Source organism: Herpailurus yagouaroundi, unplaced genomic scaffold (genome assembly GCF_014898765.1).
Source record: "Herpailurus yagouaroundi ecotype Mexico unplaced genomic scaffold, PumYag 140, whole genome shotgun sequence".
Lineage (NCBI taxonomy): Eukaryota > Metazoa > Chordata > Mammalia > Carnivora > Felidae > Herpailurus > Herpailurus yagouaroundi.
Window position 1 is genome coordinate 81650871 of NW_024412395.1, and position 19289 is coordinate 81670159.

At 37.8% G+C, this 19289-nt stretch overlaps 2 protein-coding genes and 1 long non-coding RNA gene across 10 annotated transcripts in view; 1 reads left to right on the forward strand and 2 right to left on the reverse strand.

The window, feature by feature from the left end:
- ICA1L (islet cell autoantigen 1 like) overlaps positions 1-4226 on the reverse strand; it is a 94504-nt gene extending 90278 nt beyond the window's left edge. For 5 of the 6 annotated variants that reach the window (XM_040475894.1, XM_040475890.1, XM_040475895.1 and 2 more), the window contains exon 1: positions 3127-3791. The gene's annotated coding sequence lies outside the window, so the exon portion shown is untranslated. Of the gene's footprint in view, positions 1-3126; positions 3792-4154 lie in introns of those variants that run through there. The other variant, XM_040475891.1, reaches the window with a different exon arrangement.
- A 70-nt stretch (positions 4227-4296) lies between these two features.
- On the forward strand, positions 4297-7136 carry LOC121030930 (uncharacterized). Its single transcript, XR_005790469.1, has 2 exons — positions 4297-4744; positions 6926-7136. It is a non-coding gene; the product is annotated as an uncharacterized LOC121030930 (long non-coding RNA).
- Positions 7137-14295: 7159 nt separating this feature from the next.
- WDR12 (WD repeat domain 12) overlaps positions 14296-19289 on the reverse strand; it is a 26566-nt gene continuing 21572 nt past the window's right edge. For all 3 annotated transcript variants that reach the window (XM_040475901.1, XM_040475902.1, XM_040475903.1), the window contains exons 10-14: positions 18518-18658; positions 18311-18416; positions 18014-18146; positions 15883-15955; positions 14296-14907 (exon numbers count right to left, since the gene is read on the reverse strand). In XM_040475901.1, the coding sequence (XP_040331835.1) occupies positions 14830-14907; positions 15883-15955; positions 18014-18146; positions 18311-18416; positions 18518-18658 (531 nt within the window). In that variant the 3' untranslated portion in view covers positions 14296-14829. The remainder of the gene's footprint in view (positions 14908-15882; positions 15956-18013; positions 18147-18310; positions 18417-18517; positions 18659-19289) is intronic.

Here is a 19289-nt window from a genome sequence, read left to right on the forward strand (position 1 = left end):
GATCATGAGTTGAAGCCCCATGTTGGGCACAGAGCTTATTTAAAAAAAATAACCTAGGGGCACCTGGGTGGCTCAGTCAGTTGGGCGACCGACTCATGATTTCAGCTAGGTCATCATTTCATGGTTCGTGAGTTTGAGCCCTGTGTCAGTCTCCACACTGACAGTGTGAAGACTCCTTGGATTCTCTGTCTCCCTCTCTCTCTGTCCCTCCCCTGCTTGCTTGTGCATGCTCCCTCAAAATAAACAAATAAACATTTTAAAAAATAATAAAATCGGGGCACCTGGGTGGCTCAGTCGGTTAAGCACTGGACTTTAGCTCAGGTCATGATCTCACGGCTCATGGGTTCGAGCCCTGGGTCAGGCTCTGTGCTGACAGCTCAGAGTCTGGAGCCTCCTTCAGATTCTGTCTCTGTCTCTGTCTCTGTTTCTGTCTCTCTCTCTGCCCCTCCCCCATTCACACTCTGTCTCTCAAAAATAAACCTTAAAAAAATTAATAAATAATAAAATAAAATTCACTAGGAAAACGACTGTAAGAATACCAGAAAAAATCTAATTAAGAGTAATAAAAAGATTTTAAGCAATATCAATTCAATCGGTATTGTACTGGTCTTCCATTTCCACTTCAGAAAGTTGCAAGAGAAAATTAATTCCATCCTAACACTGAGGATAAGTTAGATAATCTACAAAATTTAGTGTTTTCTGAAAGTACATCAGAGGGCTGAGGATGCAGAAAGCTCATGATCTGAAAATCCAGAAAATGCTTAGCCCTAGGACTGAAGAGATTCCTGACTGCTCTCATCTTGGGAGAAAAGAGGAAGAAGAGGAGGCTACTTCACAAAATAAAGGAGGGCAAAAAACAAGCAAACTGTATCTTTAAATCCTGGGGGAAAAAAAAAAAAAAGCTGGCCAAGAATTCTATATCTAATAAAAATATCCTTCAAATGGGGCGCCTGGGTGGTGCAGTCAGTTAAGCGTCCGACTTCAGCCAAGGCACGATCTCGTGGTCCGTGAGTTCGAGCCCCGCATCGGGCTCTGGGCTGATGGCTCAGAGCCTGGAGCCTGCTTCCAATTCTGTGTCTCCCTCTCTCTCTGCCCCTCCCCCGTTCATGCTCTGTCTCTCTCTGTCCCAAAAATAAATAAAAAACGTTGAAAAAAAAATTAAAAAAAAAAAATGAAAGCAAAGTAAAACTTCAGACAGATACAGTTGAAAGGCCACAGTGACCTGTGTTACAAAAAAAAATCTAAATATTCTTTAGGGTGAAGAAAAGTAACATAGAAACTCAGCTCTACAGGAAGCAAGAGAGAAAAAAGGGTAAATATATTGATAAATACAAAGGAATTTTTAAACATTACATATATACATGCATCTTTAAATTTCACTAAAAGATTGATTCATTACATTTTTTAAAATATAGGACACATGTAGAAGTAAAGTATGTAAGGGCACATAAGGTGAGATGGTCATTACAAGTATAAATGATAATATTCTTACACTGCTCATAAAATACTAAAATAGATTTGAAAATAAGCTATGATAAATTTAAGATACATATGAAATCTCTAGTACCACCAATAAAAAAATAACATGAAGAGACAAAACTAAAAAGACAGGACAAGAAATATTTTTCTAAAAGCTCAGTTCATCCAAAAAGGAGGCAGGGAAGAAGACTAAAGAATAAATGAAAAAATGGAAAAAGAATACCAATATACTTAACCCAAACACAGAAAAAAGTTATAAAAATAAAAAATGAACTATATACCACTATTAAAACACAGAGGTTGTTGTGAGACTGGATAAACAACTACAAACCAACTGTATGTAGTTTATAACAAACACATTTTAAACATAAATACACAGATGTGTTAAAAGGAAAAAGCAAGAGGCAAACATTAAGCTTGTATTAATGTCATACAGGACAGGCTTCCATGTAAAAAGTATTTTTGGGAATAGAATGGACATTTAATAATGATAAAGTGGTCAATCTATCAAAAGGACACAGCTATCTTAAATGTGTATGTGACTGATAACACTACCAAATATTTTTAAAAAACTGACAGAACTGAAGGGGAAAATAGATAAATCTACAATCATAGTTAATCATAACTAAAACTTAACACTTCTCCCAGAGTAACTGATGGAATAAAGAGACATTAAAATGTGAAGATAAAAGGCTCAAGCAACACTCTCAACCAGCTTGACCTAAATGACATTTAGACTATTCCATCCACCACCAGTAGAATACACATTTTCCCCCAAGGGTAACTGAACACTCACCAAGACAGACTATGCCTAACCTATGGTTAGGCAAGGAAAAAATTCTCGATAAATTTAAAGGTATTGAAATAATACATGTTTTCTGAGCACGACATTGTTAATTTAGAAATCAATAGCAATGAACTACCTAAAAAAATTCCAAAATATTTGGAAATAAAATAGCACACCTAAATAAATAAGGGATCATAGAACTTAAACTTTTAAATATTTTTAACTAAATGATAATGAAAATATCCCATGTTTGTGGGATGTAGCTAAAGCATGCTTAGAGGAAAACTTATAGCTTTAAATGCTTACATAAAAGGGAAAAATATATATTATTTATGCTTCCACCTCAATAAATTAGAAAAAGATGAACAAATTAAATCCAAAGTAAAAGAAAAAAATGAAAATAGGAATGAAATATGTGAAATAGAAAACAGGCAAATCAATAAAATCAACAAAGTCAAAAATGTAAAATATAGGACATACGACACGATAAAATCATGAAGTCTGACAGTGAAGTATTTGGTACCAGTTCAGTCACTGGTACAAATTTTGTTTTATTAATTGCTTTATAATAAGTATGTATAAAAAAATGTGGCTTCCTAGTTTTCCCAACCAGTCTCATGTTTGCAGCTTTCACACTTGATCTCTGGGCACCCATTTAACTCCAAAATTATGATGATTTGTCTAGCAATTATAAATTACTGATAATTAGAACAATGTCTTGCACATTGCTGTTTCAATGGCTAGATGCACAATCATTCTGAGCTATTAAATACAGACATTTCAAAGAATACTGGTAATGATGGGCACAGATAAATATAAAACGATTAAAATTTTTCATCATATAAAAAATGTATACATACCATCAGATGTTTATTTGGTCAATAAATGCGTAATTAACTCCTATTAAAAGATGAGGCACCTGTGGCTACTTCATAAATACTGATGTTAAGATGATGTAAGTAATATCGCCTTACAGTACATTGTCTAAGTCTAAACTAAATAAATCAATACATAAATGCTTAAAGAAAATCCAAAACCATGGACAAACGTGATCTTCCCAATAAGCTATTTCCCAGTGACCCATAGCTTATAACAGCTTTCATGCTCTGCGCATTAACATCATCTATTACATGAAAAATAATCCCACCCCCTCTACCGGCAAACCCACAGCATCGCGGGTTGGTTGCCAGATCGGATTTTTTTCCCCTCTCCCATCTTTCTCAGGCATCAGGTATCTGACCACTGACATCATTTGGGCACCCGACCAGGTGATCCGCGTTTCCAAGAGCCGGATAGGTGCACGGGGCTGGGTTCACGGCCTCAGGCCGCAGTATTTGTGCGCGGAACCCCTCGGGAGCGCTAGCATTCCGCGGTTCGCCTTACGCCGCACATTTACTTATGTTTCGTTTTTACCAAACGCTTGCCACTTCGTTTCTAAAGAAGGCGTTTCCATCACAAAATAATGACATAAAAATAAACACAACAGAAAAAAGAGGTCAGCAGGAAAGCACCTAAATGCTGTGAACACCTGCCTCTAATGGAAGCGATCTCCACCTTCCAGAGAAATCACCCAAATAAGCCTCAGGCTGGTGCGCACGTTCGCTACCGGGGCGGCGTGAAGGAAAGCTCCTTTCGTCCGGAGAGGACCCAGCCCCGCCAGAAACCACTCCTTGCGGGTTCTGCCCGGAGGAGCGCGGACCAGGACTTCGTCCCAGGGGGAGGCCGCAGGGGCCGGCGAGGCCTCGAGAGACAGCGTGCGCGCGTGGCAGGCGCCTCCCGCCGCGCTTCCACCTCAGGGCGTCGCCACGGAAACGAGGGTTTGGCCTCCGGCCCGCCAGGCCTGGAGAGGGCGCGGCCTGACCGCCACTGGGAGGCCGCAGACTCTCACCGCGACGCTGGAACCGCGACGCGCCGGTCCTCCGCCACCTCGGGTCGCGCTTAACTGCGCGGAGGTCCGTCACAGCACCCGTTCCCGGCGCCGCCACCCGCAAGCCCCGCGACGCCAGCGGGCCACTCCCGCAGCCCGTGCCCCTCCGCACCCGTGCGTGGAGGTGTCGGGCTCCGGCTGCGGGAGGCGGGAGATTTAAACCGGGCGGCCTGGCGCGCGCAGAAGCCGCGCTGCCTTCGGCATCTCCGTCCGGCGTCCGCGTTCTCGCCCTCTCCGGCTCTTCCCGAACCCCACCGAAGCCCGGCTCTCGGTCCGTTTTTTTGATGAACTCCTAGACCCTTTCTGTTCCTTCGCTACCAAATTCGTTTACTAACAAATACCAAACCGGTCAGAATATCGGAATTAAGGAACTGTTTGTGAGACCTCTGAGGCATTCCCTGTTTCCTTTCCTAAGCCCGGGTCCCTCCCTGCCTCCGGGGTGGCACCGCACCTGCCAGGCCCTCCGAGAGACCATCTCTACCGGGCTATATGTTTCTGAGCCTCGGTCATTCCTGAATCGGGGCGCTTCTCAGTACCAGTGCCCGCACGCGGTAACTGTTCGTGTGTTATATTTTAACTCTTACAGGTTTAAAGATGATTAAGTTAGCAACTGTTAATAACTGACCTCAAATGCACATACACATAACCTAAATTTGTTGTCATAAATGAGTCTTCAAAAGTAAAAGGCAAAATTTAAGCCTAAAAATTGAAGAAAAAAATTGGAAACAAGGCAAAAGTAAATTGTTACTGGTGTAAGATAGTATAAATTCAAAGTGCTTTCTTTTTAAAGGTGATTCAAAAAATCCTATCAACTTTTCTAAAGCTCCACAAAGTATGAACTACAACTGTGACATAGGCTAGCGAGGAAAAAAGCTTACACTCCAGGTGATAACTAAAGTCTGTAAGATCACGAAAGATGGAGTGAGATTCTATAATATTACAAAATACTTACCTAAAAAACCAGAAAGTGGTTTTAGAATAGGAAAAAGAATAGGCTATTTATACTAGAGTTAATTTGGATCGAAAAAAATTGAGATATCTTTAGGGATTCTTACTGAGATACATGGGGTTTCAACGAACAGGTGAATACCTGAAATAATAAGCAAACTTTCGGTATCTTTTTTTTTTTTCTAATTGTTGGAAATGTAACCAAAGCCAAGTTCCACTGCCCAAAGCACACACAGCCAATCACTGAGACGTCATATTTGCAAGGAAAGGGTTTATTCCAGAGGCAGCCAAAGAGATAAAAGGGCAAGCTTCAAATCTGCCTCCTAGAAGGGGTTGTGATTACATATATGCTGATGAAAAAGGTGGAGAAATTTATGGTAATTCATGAGGAAAGATGGGGCATGCACACTGAGCATACTCACTTTGAGGTGGAGACTTAAAATGAGGCACAATTCAGCCTCTACTGTCAGGAGGTCATCTTAGGACACAGGGGCTATGGGCATGTTCCAAGAGAGCCTAGATCAAAATGGATGGGGTCTTGGGCACATTATCTAGGGTAAGGAAGACAGGGCCTTGCTGTTCATAGGCGGGAACTTATCTGTGACTTTTTAGCCCAGGTCTCCCTAGTGGATTTGTTAGTGGGGTCTGAAAACAAACAATAGCTGATTAGGGAGAAACAGGCCTCTGAAAAACTTTAGATTTCCTGTTAGTTTCAACCTCATTAACCCCATGGGGGGCAGCAACCTCAGAGAGAGTCCACAGCTTTCCTCAGATTCTCAAAGTCCAGATCCTTAAAAGGGTAAGAATTAGCATTTGGCAATAAGGATAACTGCTGTACTTCCTCAGATCTTTCCTGACTAACTCGTGCTAAGTTTGGCGTCCCACGTAAGGACATACCTCTGCTCTCAATAATTGTAATTATTTCTCTGTCTTCCCCATTGGATCCTTAGCTCCTCCAAGGTACATTTAGGCTGTTTAGTAGCTTTATCTCTTTTAACACAGTGCCTAATACATACTGCATTCTGAATGTGCATTCAATCAATAAATGAACAGAAGCAAAGACAGCTAATTGACAACTGAAGGATACTGTATAAAATACCTGAAAAGAATTGAACACCTTTCTTCCCAAAGAATAAATTATTCTAATAGAGTAAGCAAAACGACTTTCATAATGTTATCATGAAACATATGTTAAGTTACTTGGGATATTTTAGAAAATGCTTGTTTCAAACAGGATGAAGTTTAACTTAAGAGGATATGAAATAGTTTTTCAGCCCAATCTGAAGCAGAGAAAGGCCCTCCAAGAAATATACCAGAAAGTCAGAGAAGTGACTGTGGGCAAGGGGTGTTGGCTTTGTTCACTTACTTGGAGAAAATTACTTAGATACACAAGACACCATAAAATGTAGCATTCATACATAATCACTTTTCCTTCACAGGTCACTAAGAAAAGCGGGTAAGTGGCAGCAGAGTATAAGAATGGTTTCAGCAAACAAGGTTAAGCTACTGACACTCTTCGAATCAGGTTTCCTTAATCATATATTTGATAAATGTTTGTAGAGTGAATTAATCCTCCTTTAGCTGTTGGTAAGAAAATATTTAAATGCCTTGTACTAGTTAGTACCTTAAATAAATAGGCACCCACAGTAGTTAAAATGTAGTGTTTCATAAATAAGTTTTTAGAAAACAATTTAACACCATTAAAATATTTTTATATGGGAGGATTTAATTTCATCTAGAAGTACAAACATTTATAGAAGTGTTATTTAATTTTCTATCAACAGATTTATCGTAGTGTAAAGTGTTTTCCTCCACGGTAGGCTTCTACAAGTGAACTAGAAAAGACGACCATTAGATATCTTGGAATATGGAGCTTCACAAATCTGCAATCCCAGAGCAATAAACAGCAACAATCTTTTGCACTATCAAGCAAACCTCTGGTTTATCTCTTAAATAAAACTTCAATTGATATTTAAAAACATACTAAGAATTCTATACTTTTGTACTGTTTTACTTATTTGAGAGAGAGTTTGTGGGGGGAGGGCAGAGAGAGGGAGAGAGAATCCCACAGAGGCTCCATGCTCAACCCTCAGATGTGGGGCTCGATTCCACTACTGTGAGATCATGAGCTGAGCCGAAATCAAGAGTTGGATGCTCAACCGACTAAGCCATCCAGGTGCCCCTGTACTGTTTTACTCTCATTAAGGATTAGGGATTTACTGAACTTGATGCCATGGAAATAGCTCCATTTCTTCAAGGTGTTCTACTTTCTCAGTAATTTGTTTGATCTTATCAAGGAAGTCAGAAGTAACAGGTCAGTTAACAAGTCAGGTAGTTAGTGAGGGTATGGTGAGCTATCTTCCCAGATGCCCACACTAATATTTACTTACATGTGGCTAGCTAAACATGCTCTCTCCCATATTACATTTGTGTTGATTCAAGTAAGGCTACAATTAGAGACATTAGGATGATTTTTTTAAATGTGAAGTGTTATAGACAGATTTTAAAAAGTATGGTTTCCTCCCCCTGAAACAACCATTGAACTTAATTTGGTATTAGTAATTCCCAGGCATGTTGTCTATACTTTTACTAACTATCCATAGAATTGACATGTTTCTCAACTTTCTATCAGATTGTACCTAACAAGATCATTCTCTGTAGTCTTTTTTTTTTTTTTTAACATTTATTTATTTTTGAGAGACAGAGACAAGAGCACGAGCAGGGGAGGATCAGAGAGAAAGGGAGACACAGAATCTAAAGCAGGCTCCAGGCTCTGAGCTGTCAGCACAGAGCTTGACATGGGGCTTGAACCCATGAACCATGAGATCATAACCTGAGCTGAAGTTGGACACTTAACTGACTGAACCACCGAGGCACACCCATTTCTCTGTAGTCTTTATTACTCAGAGGCATGTGTCCTATCTTCATCAATTGGCTGTACACCTTCATACTCAATATTTAAGCTGTCTGGGTTGTGGTTTCCTTTAATAACATGAATAATGTGATAATTCAAATGACATGAGTGAATAACAGGATAATTTCTAAAGTTTCCTTTTGCTCATACAATTCCTATATGAAAAGAATCTTTAAAGAACACATATATTATTATGCATATAATTATTATGCATATATTACATTTTGTGGGATACTAATATGGAAATCAATTTTATTCTTTTTTTTTATTTATTTTTATTTATATATGAAATTTATTGTCAAATTGGTTTCCATACAACACCCAGTGCTCATCCCAAAAGGTGCCCTCCTCAATACCCATCACCCACCCTCTCCTCCCTCCCACCCCCCATCAACCCTCAGTTTGCTCTCAGTTCTCAACAGTCTCTTATGCTTTGGCTCTCTCCCACTCTAACCTTTTTTTTTTTTTTCCTTCCCCTCCCCCATGGGTTCCTGTCAAGTTTCTCAGGATCCACATAAGAGTGAAACCATATGGTATCGGTCTTTCTCTGTATGGCTTATTTCACTTAGCATCACACTCTCCAGTTCCATCCACGTTGCTACAAAAGGCCATATTTCATTTTTTCTCATTGCCACGTAGTATTCCATAGTGTATATAAACCACAATTTCTTTATCCATTCATCAGTTGATGGACATTTAGGCTCTTTCCATAATTTGGCTATTGTTGAGAGTGCTGCTATGAACATTGGGGTACAAGTGCCCCTATGCATCAGCACTCCTGTGTCCCTTGGATAAATTCCCAGCAGTGCTATTGCTGGGTCATAGGGTAGGTCTATTTTTAATTTTCTGAGGAACCTCCACACTGCTTTCCAGAGTGGCTGCACCAATTTGCATGGAAATCAATTTTAAAGGCAAGAACATGCAAAGCTGAACCTAACATGGTAATTTGGTACCAATAAATGCCACTTAAATTTATATATAACATTGTATATGAAGACATCTCCAAACTTATTCTTCACATTTATAAATACATCGTTCTTCTGGATGCCAATTGGCAAAATATATATGTACTAGTTAAGAACTTGACCTCTAGACAACGATACATCCAAATTCAAATTGTGACTCTATTTACTGGCTGCATGAAATCTGGTCAAGTAACTTGACCTCTCTGACACATATATTCCTGCTTTAAAAAAACTTTTTTTATATTTATTTTTGAGAGAGTGAAGATGAATGGGCGAGGGCCAGAGAAAGAGGGGGGAAAGAGGATCTAAGCAGGCTCTGTGCTGACAGCAGAGAGCCCCATGTGGAGCTTGAACTCAAACTGCAAGATCATGACCTGAGCTGAAGTCAGACACTCAACCAACTGAGCCACACAGGCACCCCTCCTCCTTTAAAATAAAGATCATTTAGTCATTTTAATGTCAAAGGATTGCTATGGTGGATTTTTTGTCTTGCCATTTTAATAGACTGCCAGAAAATAATTTACTTCTTCAAATCTGTGAATATTGGTGGATAATGGAACAAAAATAGTCTATCTAATTCAATTAAGCAATACCATCTCCCCCCCCCCCCCAGGTCGGGGTGTCATTAAAGATATACTTAGCTTAAAATCAAAAACACAAGAAAAGGCAAGTGTTGGGGAGGATGTGGAGAAAAAGGAACCCTCTTGCACTGTTGGTGGGAATGCAAACTGGTGCAGCCACTGTGGAAAATGGTATGGAGTTTCCTCAAAAAGCTACTACCTCAAAAATACAACTACCCTACAATCTAGTAATCACACTACTGGGTATTTACCTCCAAAATACAAAAGCACTAATTCAAAGAGATACATGCAATCCCTATGTTTGTTGCAGCATTATTTATAATAGCCAAACTATGGAAACAGCCCAAGTATCCATTGATAAATGAATGAAGATGTGAAATAGATGTGTATATACACATATACATATACATACACAATGACATGTTATTTAACCATAAAAAGGAATGAAATCTTGCCACTTGCAATGACATGGATGGAGCTACAGTATAATGCTGAGTTAAATTTTAAGTCAGAGAAAGACAAATGCCATGATTTCATTCATATGTAGAATTTAAGAAACAAAACCAACAAGCAAAGGAAAAAGAAGGGCAAACTAAGAAACTCTTAACTACAGAGAAAAAACATGGTTACCATAGGGGAGGAGGTTGGGTGGATGGGTGAAATCGGTGATTTAAGGTGTACACTTGTGATGAGCACTGGGTGATGTATGGAATCGTTGAATCACTATATTATACACCTGAAACTAATATAACACTATGATAACTATACTGGAGTTAAAATAAAAAGCTTAATAAAAACAAGGAAAAGAGATAAAATATTAATTACACATTAAGGTTTATTTTTAAAATTTTTTTTAACGTTTATTTATTTTTGAGACAGAGAGAGACAGAGCATAACGGGGGAGGTCAGAGAGAGGGAGACACAGAATCTGAAACAGGCTTCAGGCTCTGAGCTGTCAGCACAGAGCCCAATGCGGGGCTTGAACTCACGGACCGTGAGATCATGACCTGAGCCGGGGTTGGCTACTTAACCGACTGAGCCACCCAGGCGCCCCTGAAGGTTTATTTTTTTACTTGCTTTCTGAAACCGGATTCCATTTAGTGGCTTTTTTATTTTTATTTTAGAGAGAGCGTGCATGAGTGCAAGAGGGGGAGAGAGAATCTTTGTAAGTTTTTAAAATTTATTTTGAGAGAGAGAGAGAGCACGAATAAGTGAAGAGCAGAGAGAAAGAGAATCCCAACCAGGCTCTGTGCAAGTTAGCACAGACCCTGTCACGGGGCTCAACCCCAAAAGCCTGGGATTATGATCTAAACTGAAAAGAAGAGTCAGATGCTCAACCAACTGAGCCACCCAGGCACAACCACTCAGTGGCTTTTAAAATAAAATAAATACTAAATGAATATTGCTTGTATATGCATAGTCTCCAAATGAATTTTTTTCCTTTTATAAGATATAGTAGTATAAAGATGATTTCTCCTTATATTTGCTTTATATAAGCAACTGATTTTTCAAAATTAGAATACATCAAAAGATTTTTTGTGAAAAGATTCAATGTTATCATCAGAAATTCCCAGATAGTATTTCATTTGCAGGGTTATTTGCTCATTTTGCGATTATGTGTATTTTATATAAATCTAAGTTTTAATTTGTTTTCCTCAACAGTTTTAGGAAGCATTCTGATATTATTATGCATTGATAACAGTAGGTCCAAAATGGTCATTCTAAATTCAAAAGAAAAGGATATGACAAAACAAACACTGGTCATCTATTCATAGAAAATCTACTGTTTTCCTGAATTCTATGTAGAATTAAAAATCCTATATAACTCAAGTTTCTACCCTAATAATCTCTGAGTAATCATCATAGCCAGGTTTTGTTTTCATGGTTCTCAAAAAGATCATGTCTTACCATGTTTTCACCCATATGTGGATCCTGAGAAACTTAACAGAAGACCATGGGGGAGAAGAAAGGGGGGAAAAAAAGTTAGAGAAAGGGAGGCAAACCATAAGAGACTCTTAAATACTGACAACAAGCTGAGGGTTGATGGGGGGTGGGGGAGAAGGGAAAGTGGGTAATGGGCGTTGAAGAGGGCCCTTGTTGGAATGAGCACTGGGTGTTGTATGGAAACCAATTTGACAATAAATTATATTTAATAATAATAAAAAAAGATGTCTTAGATGAGACCTGGAGGCAGTTTTACCTAAAAGAGGAAACAAAATTAAACTTCTTAGCATATGAAGAAATAGGATTCCTTCTTTCCTCACATTATTTCTAAGCTATCATTTCTGATGGTTTGTGCTCTGGCAGAGGGAGCATTTCCACCCCCAACCAGTATCTGTCCAGATCTGTCTGGCTCAAATATTACTCTTCTATGATGCTTTTCTTGACATCCAACTTGCTCCCCACAAAGCTAATTGCTCCCTTCTCTATGCCACCTCTCTACCTTACATTTACATCTTTCTTTGCACTTAGGTCACTGTTACAATTCTTTTTTTTTTTTTTTTTAAGTTTATCTCTTTATTGAGAGAGAGAGCATGCAGGTATGTGCACACAGCAGAGAAAGGGAGAGAGAGAATCCCAAGCAGGCTCCATGCTGTCAGCACACAGCCTGACACAGAGCTAGATCTCATGAACCGTGAGATCATGACTTTAGCCCAAATTAAGTCAGACGCTTAACCAACTAAGCCACCCAAGTGCCCTTGTTGTAACTAATCCTTAAATGAGTATTTCCATGCAAGAGTGTTACCTTTTTGGAGGTAGTGTCCATGTCTTACACATTTTTCATTTTTCCCTTTTCTCCATTCCCAAAGAAACCCTGGTACATGTTAGAAGTTCAGGCATTTTCCTTGAACTAACAATTAGGTATACTTTGAGTCTAATTTTTAGTTTTAGGAAGTTTATTGTTAAACAGTAAGAAAGGAATTTCTTAAAACTTTGTTTGATGAGGTTTAAGAGCAAGCATCAACCTGTTTATGGACCTCATTACTATGGCAACAAAGCATAAATAATCCTCTATCAGTCGGCATGTACTGAGCACTGCACTATCTCATTCCTAACTTCACCCAGCACCAGGAAAGCAGCAACACTCATTTTCCAAGAGAACCTTAGGTGCATTTAAGTGCATGTAAAGCCCTGGTCTCTGGTAGAACTAAAATAGAGGAAAATGGACCATTGAAAAGGAGTCTCCTACTTTCAAGTTAGGGATAGGAGAGCAATATATTGTAAGCACTCAGTCTTCTAGGCTTCTGTTAGCCTCTCATGTTTTTCCTGTTTGAGGAGTAAGATCTAACCACCTGAGTTATACAAGGAGAGAAATTTGAGTTTCACTAATGTTATGCCCGTCCTAAGGGAGAGTGCCTGAACCATGAATGCATCCTGCCTTGGAATCAGGGTCGGTTCTAAAAATTTAATTTATAGGCCTCTTTACCTTTATTTCAACCAGTTTGTATATACAGACTACAACTGAAAAGCCCAGATTGGGGAAGTTAAGAAAGACATTTAAATAACTCTGTCCTTGGCTCATTCAGAGACCATCCAAAACAATAAAAATTCTTCTTTATCCTGTAAAAGTTTGATTTCGAGACAGTACAGATATCATGAAATTTATACCAGTCTGCACTAAATGAGAAAAACAGTCTGCATTTTCTGGCTAACTTTATTCAGTTTTTTAACATTAAAATATACTTCCTTTAAATGATGTAACAACTATAGCTCTAGCTCTTGTGTGAAATGAGAACCATGTCCTAGGGGTAGAGGGAGTCTGGGTCTCTAATGAGTGTAGAACAAAACCACTCTCCAGCCCTGGAATGCCTCTGGATTTCAACTTATGAGAGAACTAAACTCCTAACTGGTTTAATCCACTGTTAATTTTGTTCTCAACTGCAGCCAAGTATTATTTCCTGGACCCCTGTAATAGGAACATTTTCTGAGACACACTGCGTTACAGTCTTGTGAGGAGACCAAACTTATTTTCCATATATTACTTAGAGGCTGAAGCGCTCTGCTTGAGGAATAACAATCCATTAAAGATGGAAATCATACTTTAAGAAGATATTTACCTTAAATATTTGGTATATAATAAATGCATTAAGATAAATGCTAATGATATAAAATTTATAGAATGTTTATTATCTAATACTAACTGAAAGGTTTTGTCTACAAATTCTATTCTTATCTGCATACCAGGATAAGATAGGGAGAAAGATTCCTGGTTACCATGAAATTTGTATGCAAATGCTGTCAATATCTTAAAAAAATTTTAGTATCTTAAAAATTTTCAATATCTTAAAAAAATTTTTTTTAATGTCTACTCATTTTTGAGAGACAGACAGAGCACGAGCAGGGGAGGGGCTGAGAGAGAAGGAGACACAGAATCTGAAGCAGCCTCCAGGCTCTGAGCTGTCAGCACAGAGCCCAAAATGGGGCTCAAACTCATGAACCATGAGATTATGACCTGAGCCGAAGTCAGACGCTTAACTGACTGAGCCACCCAGACACCCCTGTATGTATGTAATTTCTAAAGCATTGTGACGTACCTTTTTTTTTTTTAATTTAAAGTAGGCTCCATGCCCAACACAGGGCTCGAACTCATGACCCTGAGATCAAGACTCTGGTATCAAGAGTCACACACCCTACTGACCAAGCCAGCCAGGCGCCCCAGGATTCTAACATATCCTTAATACAAAGCACTTCACTTAAAATACTCCAGCAAACTCTTAATTGGCAGCAGGATCTATATGTTTTAATGTTGAATGCCCACAAAATCTTATGATAGGTTAGACATCACTTATTTTACCCAAAGCAAAGTGTTATTTCTAATTTTTTCTAATAGAATTTATTAGTTTTCTTAAGATACTTTTCTTAAACAGCTAACATAGGAATACTTAAGTGTCCCCATCAGAAATAAAAATCTGGACAATTACTTTAAATATATGCTTTTACAGCATTTCAAAAACAAATCTTAATTCAAACCAATACCTCTAAAAGGAAATAAAAAATTCAGTTTAGTTTCAGGAGTTTGCATATGGCTGAGAAGGCAGGTCACTTTTACATTTTAACAACACACACTACTATATAATAAATAGAAAATAAAGAAATAGTGATAGTTATCATCAAGGATGAAACTATAAACTTTAAGAGACTGCTTTCTGAACCGTCACTGATGCAATCTGAGGATTCTCTATTTCATTTACAGACACAATCTCTGTAGTCAAATCTATCATTCACTTTCAAGCCCCAACATGAGAAGTGGTAGGTGAATATCTATAGGAATACAATTTATTGTCTGCTCCTCCACTCAGAAGTAACTGCGTAAAGGGAGAGAAAAAAAAAAGCACAAACATATAAGTAAATATAATTATTTCATATGATAGTTAAACACAGTTAAATACCGATGATGCTGATTTACAGAAGGACTTAATGGATAAGCAATTAACTCTCATTCAGAGTTCATACTTAAATGGACCCATTACATCAGTTTTCACTACCATATTATAATACACTATATTAAAACCATAAGAGACTCTAAAAAACTGAGAATAAACTAAGGGTTGATAGGGGGTGGGAGGGAGGGGAAAGTGGGTGATGGGCACTGAGGAGGGCACCTGTTGGGATGAGCACTGGGTGATGTATGGAAACCAATTTGACAATAAATTTCATATTAAAAAAAAAAAACTTTAAAAATGATCACTTGAATTTGGTTGGGGTGTGATACACTACTACTGTACTTTCCAAGAAACATTTAAGAAATATAATAAAATTTAAAAGTTTGAGGGAAGATATAGTTTACCTATTTAAGAAAATTAAGTTTTACAGGAAAGTATATTAACTATTTGCAGGTAAATGGATATTACAAATTATTCAAGTAGCTCTAGGATCTGTATTTGGAAAGAATTCTTAGGCAATAAGAGCTAATATTTATACATAAAAATAAGTAAATTGTAATCCTTTAAGCAGACTTTATGGTCTAGACTTATTCTATAAGATTTTTTGTAAGTAGAAAATACTTAGATCCAGTAAGTCTGAAGGAGCAAGTTTATGGAGTTAAAGCAGTTCATTATAATACTAGAGAAAGAAACTGCTTAAAACTTTCCAAATTTTACTACTCCTAACAGTAAAGGACAAATGTTTCTTCTTTGAATGAGATGTGAGATTTTATGAGTAATATTAAGGGGAACTTAGAATACAGAATTATAATTATCAGATATATTGAAAGTAGTAACTCTCTAAATATAAGCACCAGATTTATTCTTTTTTCCTTTCACCAAATAACAAATTCTTACCCCTGTGTCTGTCCAGTCTACACTCAGAACTTTGTCTTCATGAGCAGCCAGATCATAGAGAGGAGCCTTACAACTGAAAGATCAAAGTATTACCATGTTATATGCAATTCAAAGTATTAAAAAACATACATGACTAATCACATATAATTTTCTGAAAACTTTACCGACTTTACCATCCTTGCCCCAATAACCAGTTAATCTTAAAAATCCTGAGTATTTACTTGATTGGCTCTGTTGATTTTCCCCTATTGTTAGCAGAATACAGAGATTTATTGCAATAAATATTCAAGAAAAATGCTATTTATTTATAAATATTTATTCATAATTAGGCCCATTTTCATATTCCTTGACTATTTTCCTTTTACCCTCAAATCACGACTTTATACATCCTTTGTCCATCCATATGTATGCTGATAACTCTCAAATTTGTATCTTTAGCCCAAACTTCTCCCCTGATTTTGATATGTATATCCAATTGCCTGACATGTGGTTATCCCATGGGCACTACAAATTTATTTAAAAAAAATTTTTTTTAATGTTTATTTATTTTTGAGACAGGAGCGTGAGCAGGGGAGGGAGCGAGAGAGAGTGAGGGAGACACAGAATCTGAAACAGGCTCCAGGCTCTGAGCTTCAGCACAGAGCCTGATGTGGGGCTCAAACCCATGATCCGTGAGATCATGACCTGAGCCGAAGTCAGACACTTAACCGATTGAGCCACCCAGGTGCCCCCGGCACTACGAATTTAAAATAACCAACACAAAACTCTTGATCTTCCCTCATAAACCTGTTTCTTTTACTCTTCCCATCACAGTAAGTTGTACCACTAATGGCCTGATTGCACAGGCAGAAAATATGGCCCCTGGATTCCTATCTCTATAATCCATCCATAAGCCAATCCTGCCAAAGGGCGGTCTTCAAAATATACCTAGAATCCAACGTAGGAACTCTCTGCTTCCATTCTTCCCACCCTATTTAGAACCCACAAATCCTTCCCCATAACATTCAGAATGGAACCCAAATTTCTTAGCTTGGCCCCTAAGGTCTTGCTCAGTATACTACTACCTGTCTCATGTCCTGCCATTCTTCTCCTCGCTTACTCCACTCCATCAACACTGACCCTTTTGGTATTTTATCAACATGCCAAGATTTTCCCTCCTTATCTGCTGTTTTCTCTACCATGATTTGTGCATGGCTGATACCTTCCCATGTTCAATTCACTATTATAAAATCACCTTCAAGAATAGCCCACCCCTAAAGAGGCGTCCCTCTACTCTGCTTTACTTTCTTCATAGCAATGCTATCAGAAACTATATAATTGCTATATCAAGTATCCAACTAAATGTAAATAACCTTCTAGGTATTAACAAATCATGCATCATAAGGTAGTATCAGGATGTTAAAATGCAGATTTCGGTAAACAAAGAACAGGTATTTGATTAATGCCTCTCCATTCTACCTGTAAAAATATGTAAATACACTGTGTGTGCATTTCACTGGGGACACTCATATATACTAGTAACAAAAAACTTTAGTATCTAGTTATCTTTTAAAGTATGTATTTCTATGGGGCCTGGGTGGCACAGTCAGTTAGGCACCCGACTTCAGGTCACGATCTCAGTTTGTGAATTGGAGCCTGGCGTTGGGCTCTGTGCTGACAGCTAAAAGCCTGAAGCCTGCTTCCAATTCTGTGTCTCCCTCTCTCTGCCCCTCCTCTGCCCACGCTCTCTCTCTCTCTCAAAAATAAGTATTTAAAAAAATTTTTAATATGTATTTTTATTTAATTTTCTATTAATATATAATTTATTATTTGTGCCATTTATTATAGATTATATTTATTATATAGATTATAGTGCCATTTATTTAGAGACCATTGCCTTCTACTTTTATAATATCACATTTATATTAAGGTTCAATATACATTTTTTCAGAATGCAAAAAATAACCTATCAACATGAACCAAATTCCTTTGCTCCTGGCTTTTCTTTTTGACACCAATATTTATATCAGGTCATAATCAAAACTTTTTTTACTCTTCTGCTTTTGGATAATCTTTTCAGCATTCATTTCATTTTCTCTGTATATAATAGTTATTTGAAGTATCTTCTTTGTAGATCATAAATAGGATTTACCTTCTTGTATCCCACAGTTTCACAATGTTATCTAAAGAACCTGAAATCAGCTGCTGCTCATGGGTAGGAGACCACTTTAATGATGTGACCCAGCCTGTATGTGAGGTTAGGGACAGCGACACCAAAGAACCATCTGAACAAAATTTAAAAAATAATAATTATTGAATTTTAGAAGAGAAATAGGAGAACCAAAAACAATATTTGTAGAAAATTATCTTTTTTTATACACATTTCTAGTGATAGGAGAAACTGATGTTATTTACCCATATTTCTCCTCTAGGATTTTACACATCTCACCTTTAGTTCGGGGATCCCACAGCCTGATATGCCTATCTGTACTTCCAGACGCTAGACGTTTACAAAGCGGAGAATAGGAGATACAATTAAACACTCTATTTCCTGTCTGAAAAACAAGGAGGAAAGAACATTTAAATGGTGAGCCAGAAATAACCATCTCTAGAAGCTCAGAGTTAACCACAGAGTCACTGGATTTTGAAGCCTTACCAAAGTTGACTTAAGACTGCCAGACTCAACATCCCACACTCTAATTGTGTGGTCCCAAGATGCACTGCAGATTTCTTCAGCATCTGACCACAGAACCGATGAAATTGCTTCTTTGTGCCCAGAAAGGGTCACTATGGGAGTCTAGAAATGAAAAGATACCCAAAGGAAAGGCATTTTTAGTTTAGAGTAATTGCAACAGTAATAGTATTTACTTCTGAAGCCCATACAGCAGATGCTTTAGCTTTTATATCTTGCCTTATTTCTTCTTTACAACAATCATCCAAAACATACATCTGATTTGATTCCATAAATGAAGACAGGGAAAGTGAGAAAGATAACTTGCTCAAGGTCATACAGTTTATACATGGCAGACTGAAGTTTGAACCCAAATATTACTTAAAGCTTTGTAGTCTTTCCTCTACATCCTACTGCTTTTCCGTTCTTTTTATTTTGAGAAGTATTAATATTAACACTAACTTAACTCTTTCATATGTACATGTTACATGTAGAAGTTAGTTGAAAAAGATCTGGGGTCAAAGAGATCTAGGTTTGAGGCAAGGTGCTGCCATTTTCTTCCTAACTCTTCCAGGTAAAAGTATCTCAATAGATTACTCTCACCATTTCCTCAGCATCTTCTAAGTTATATTGTCCAATCTTTAAATAATGCCTATGGTCCATTTATTAATACTACAAAATCTCTAATGTTTTTGCTCAATTAAAATCCCCAAACTAGGTGTAATATCTATCTTTTTTTTTTTTTTTTTTTTTTTTT